At 45.0% G+C, this 5,000-nt stretch overlaps 1 protein-coding gene across 1 annotated transcript in view; it reads right to left on the bottom strand.

Moving 5' to 3' along the window:
• hmcn2 (hemicentin 2) overlaps positions 1-5,000 on the bottom strand; it is a 91,606-nt gene that overhangs the window by 55,668 nt on the left and 30,938 nt on the right. Inside the window, exons 14-18 of the mRNA XM_080852749.1 lie at positions 4,011-4,124; positions 3,138-3,296; positions 2,598-2,792; positions 812-907; positions 210-337 (exon numbers count right to left, since the gene is read on the bottom strand). Of these exons, the coding sequence (XP_080708875.1) occupies positions 210-337; positions 812-907; positions 2,598-2,792; positions 3,138-3,296; positions 4,011-4,124 (692 nt within the window). The remainder of the gene's footprint in view (positions 1-209; positions 338-811; positions 908-2,597; positions 2,793-3,137; positions 3,297-4,010; positions 4,125-5,000) is intronic.

Genomic DNA, 5,000 nt, shown 5'->3' with positions numbered 1-5,000 from the left:
TGTCACTAGTGGACACTTCCATAGCGCGTCAGTTTATTTTTACTGCTAAGTGCTTGGACAGGTTGCGCTGTTGCGCCTGTGTTTGTGTACATCCCCCGGTAAACACATCATGCCTGCCACTCCTCTCACAAACACATGCACTTTAAACACCACATGTTTTAGCCATTTGATTCAATTTCAAATCAACTTTAGGTATGAAAAAAAGTCACCTGTTGTCCATTATGTGTCCAAACCCTTTCAGGAAGAGGCACGCCGTCCAATAGCATGCAGGGAATAGTCAGGGACTGACCAATCACGGTTGTGATGACTGGAACGACTTGAGCCAATAGAGGGGGTTCTTATTGAGAAAAGAGAGAAATGTAAACCCTTTGTGAGAGTATGTGGGATGACATCACATTAAGTCTGACTGCATCATTATGTGACGTCTTCTAGAGGTAGGCTATGGTGCTGTTTAACACCTGCTAACACTTGAATGTGCCTTGAGACAATTTTATAGTTTTGGCGCTATATAAATTGAATTGAATTGAATTGAATTGAATTGAATTGAATTGAATTGAATTGAATTGAATTGAATTGAATTGAATTGAATTGAATTGAATTGAATTGAATGGAATGGAATTGAATTGAATTGAATTGAATTGAATTGAATTGAATTGAATTGAATTGAATTGAAATTAATTGAATTGAATTGAAGTGAATCGAAATTAAATGAAATTAAATGAGATTAAGAAAAATGTATTGAATTAAATAGAATTGAATGACAGATATTCCAAACCCAATGACGGCAACTGGACCGGTGAAGTAGACTTACCCAAACCAGTGACTGTAACTCTGGCCTCTGTTCTGATGGATCCAAACGGGTTCTCAGCTTCACAGACGTACAGGCCTTCATCGTCCAGCCAAACACCTGGACACAGAATCACAACACCTCAGCGGATAGAGAACATAGGTCTACACCACAGGAGAGGAACTGTGTTTAAAGAGAAATCACAGGTCTACACTTCAGGAGAGTTACTCTGTTAAGAGATCATAGGTCTACACTACAGGAGAGTAAACTGTGTTTAGAGGCCATGTGTGTTTTACTACAGTGGAGTAAACTGTGTTTAGAGGTCATGGGAGTTTTACTACAGTGGAGTAAACTGTGTTTAGAGGTCATGGGAGTTTTACTACAGTGGAGTAAACTGTGTTTAGAGGTCATGGGTGTTTTACTACAGTGGAGTAAACTGTGTTTAGAGGTCCTGTGTGTTTTTCTACAGTGGAGTAAACTGTGTTTAGAGTGGTCATGGGTGTTTTACTACAGTTGAGTAGCTGCTCCTCAAGGGAAAGTCATTAATAAGTTTGTGTTGACAGCAGGCTAAGTCTGATTTAGTGTCTCAGCGAGTTGCATGCTGTTTCTCTCGTTGCTTCATCATGGCTCTCTGTCTTCTCTCCAAAACATCCAAATCCCTCATCTGTCCCTCTAATTGTATATCCATTTGTAACAAAGACGTCAACACACACTTCACACTACACACATACACACACACACATACACACACATACACACACACACACACACACACACACGCACACACACGCACACACAAACACACACAGACACACACACACACACACACACACACACACACACACACACACACACACACACACACACACACACACACACACACACACACACACAGGGAGGAGAAGACAGAACCCATTTTGGCCGATGAACCAGAACCATCAGTGGAAATATACATCTGATACATGAGCAGGAAAAACAGATGTGTCTTCAAAATTAACTTTTTTTTATCTTTATCACTACCTAATCTAAGCTTTCAAAACAAACAAAATTCAGGGTTTAAAAATGTGTGTATGTGTATTAAAAATGAAAAAAAGAACAGACTCTCACACGTACACACACACACACACACACACACACACAGAGGTGTAATGGGGTCAGAGTGCAGCAGATGAGCCACACACACACACACGTCACACACACACGGTGTACACATGAGTATGAAGAGAACTCTCTGCTCTGGTTATGAGCAGCGCAACATTTGGCCACAGGCCTCGGACTCTGGCAAGGAGGAAGGGCATCTGGTCTACACACACACACGCACAGACACACACACACACACGCACACACACATCCATACTCTCTAGTGAGGGTCAAACGAGGGGACTCTGGCCAGACCAGACTGGCATCTGGTCTACGCAGGCTTGACTGGCACACACACAAGCATACACACACACACACACGGCCAAGTGTTCATAGCAACGTCGGCTCGCCAAGAACAGCATTCTCTTTCACTACTGATGTGTTGTTTGTATGGTAATCCTGCTCAGTACGAGAGGAACCGCAGGTTTAGACAGTTGGTTTGTGCGCTTGGCTGAGGAGCCACTGGTGCAGAGCTACCACCTGCGGGATTATGGCTGAACAACTTCGGTTGGGCTGGAGTAACCTCTCCTGACACAACACTGCATGTTTGTGAAGAACCTCGTAGACAACCTGATTTTCGTGTGTATGTGTGTGTGTGTGTGTGTGTTCATGTGTGTGTGTGTGTGAGTGCGAGAAAAAACAACAGACAGACGGACAGTTGGTGACTCACTCTGGATCTGAAGTGCTCTGGATGCCAGCTGTAGGTCGTTGCCATGGGCACCTGGCTTGTCAGAGACAAGACGCCCATCTCCACGACGCCACCTCACCATGGGAACAGGTACACCACGGGCGACACACACCAGGGTCACATTCTCCCCAACATCCACTGCCATGTCCAGTGGAGACTCCAAGAACTGGGGGGCAACTATAACACAGAGATGGGGTATATATAAAGAGCAGGAGAGAGAGAGGTAGAGAGAGAGGGGGAAAGGAGGGAGAGAGAGAGAGAGAGAGGGATTGAGAGAGATGGAAAGAGAGAGAAAAAAAAGAGTGAAAAATAGGGGCGAGAGAAAGATAAGTTATTTATCACTAAGACAAACACTCCCATAAACACACATACATTTGCACACATATAACACACTCATCTATTATTGACACACACACACACACACACACAGACACACACACAGACACACACACAGACACACACACACACACACACACACACACACACACACACACAGAGGCTTAACACTGCAGCTGATCTCACCTCCGACCTCCAGCTGTACCGAGGCTGAGGTGGTCCCCGCCGGGCTGCTGGCCACACAGGTGTACTGACCCGCGTCCAGCTCCTGCACACCTTTGATCCGCAGCTCACCGCTCTGGACATCCTGCTCCGCAAACGGCACGTCACCAAGGTCCAGATCACCTGCAGCCACATTTCATTATCTGGTTATAGAGTGACTAATACTGATTAAAAACATCAACACAGCACTCAAATAATCACAGAGCCCCTGTTATGCTGCATCAGACACTACACACACTGTGCAAATTATATAAATCCATATAAAGGGTAGAGGTGACAACGCCTTCTCCAGATGGAGAGGCTATATATGATCGCTGACACTGAACAATACTTTGGAAGTTGTTAAGAGTCTTTTTTCAGTCCAGCAGTTTACAAGCGTCTAGTGTTCCAGTGGTTCATGAAAATGTCCCAGATTTGGTACTGAAACTGGGATGTGTTAATGTCTGAGATTTGAACATTGTGTTAGAGAAACACAAGCATTTGTTAATGTCTGAGATTTGAACATTGTGCTAGAGAAACACAAGCATTTGTTAATGTCTGAGATTTGAACATTGTACTAGAGAAACACAAGCATTTGTTAAGGTCTGAGATTTCAACATTGTATTAGAGTCCACCATAAGCATGACGGCAGCAGCAAACTTCCAAAATTAAAATTGTTTTTGATATTTCATTAACCACAACACTATCAGGAGTATTGGGTGACTCTCAATTATATCACAAACAGAACATGGGTTTTAAAAGGTTTAGACGTGTAGTCCTGTGTGTGTGTGTGTGTGTGTGTGTGTGTGTGTGTGTGTGTGTGTGTGTGTGTGTGTGTGTGTGTGTGTCCGTGTTTACCTTTGTACCACTGGATCAGAGGTGGGGGGTTCCCAGTGGCGCTGCAGTGGAGGGTGGCGTCCCCCCCTGTCTCCACCAGCACTGTGGACTGGACCGCAGACACCCTGGGTTTCTCTGGGGGAGGGGGGCAAACCACATCAGATTAATGGGGGGAACACTGCATCAGATTAATGTCGTCAGATCTAACCACACATCAGATTAATGACTTCAGATCTAACCACACATCAGATTAATGACGTCAGATATAACCACAACAAGCAAGTATAAACCAGTACAAACTAACACACCACATCGTCCGGAAGGAACCAGAACTAACCGGCATGGCTCAGACCGGTACAAATGAACACAAGGCCGCTGGAACACACCAAACCAATGAGCTCAAACCATATGCTTTCATGTTTCATAGCCGTATCAGTGCAAATGAGATCATCCATCCCAGCCTAACCACACAGGTGGAACCAAGCAGGCCAAAGCTCTGGCTGAGCATCCATCCGCTGCTCACAGCTGACTGTAACAACCGCAACTGGAACTTAATGACGTTAACTCACTGGGCAACAGCTCACACACTCAGTAAGAATAAAGGATACGCTGACATCATCATGTTAATGTGTGTGTGTGTGTGTGTGTGTGTGTGTGTGTGTGTGTGTGTGTGTGTGTGTGTGTGTGTGTGTGCGTCTGTGTGTGTGTGTGTGTTTGTCCATGTGTGTGTCTGTGTGTGTGTGTGTGTGTGTGTGTGTGTGTGTGTGTGTGTTCGGTGTGTGTGAGAGCATGCGTGTGTGCGCCTGTGTGTGTTTGTGTGTGTGCTTGTGTGTGTGCGTCTGTGTGTGTGTGTGTGTGTGTGTCCAGGGGGTCATGTTTGAGGCACACAGAAGAGGAGAAGAACGAGAAGGAGGTGGGATAAGGTCTCTTACTAACAATCTGAACAGTACACACACACACACACACACACACACACACACACACACACACACACACACACACACACACACA

Source organism: Sprattus sprattus (genome assembly GCF_963457725.1).
Source record: "Sprattus sprattus genome assembly, chromosome: 15".
Classification (NCBI taxonomy): Eukaryota; Metazoa; Chordata; class Actinopteri; order Clupeiformes; family Clupeidae; genus Sprattus; species Sprattus sprattus.
The sequence above is the reverse complement of the archived record's forward strand: the minus strand, read 5'-3'. Positions and strand labels throughout refer to the sequence as shown.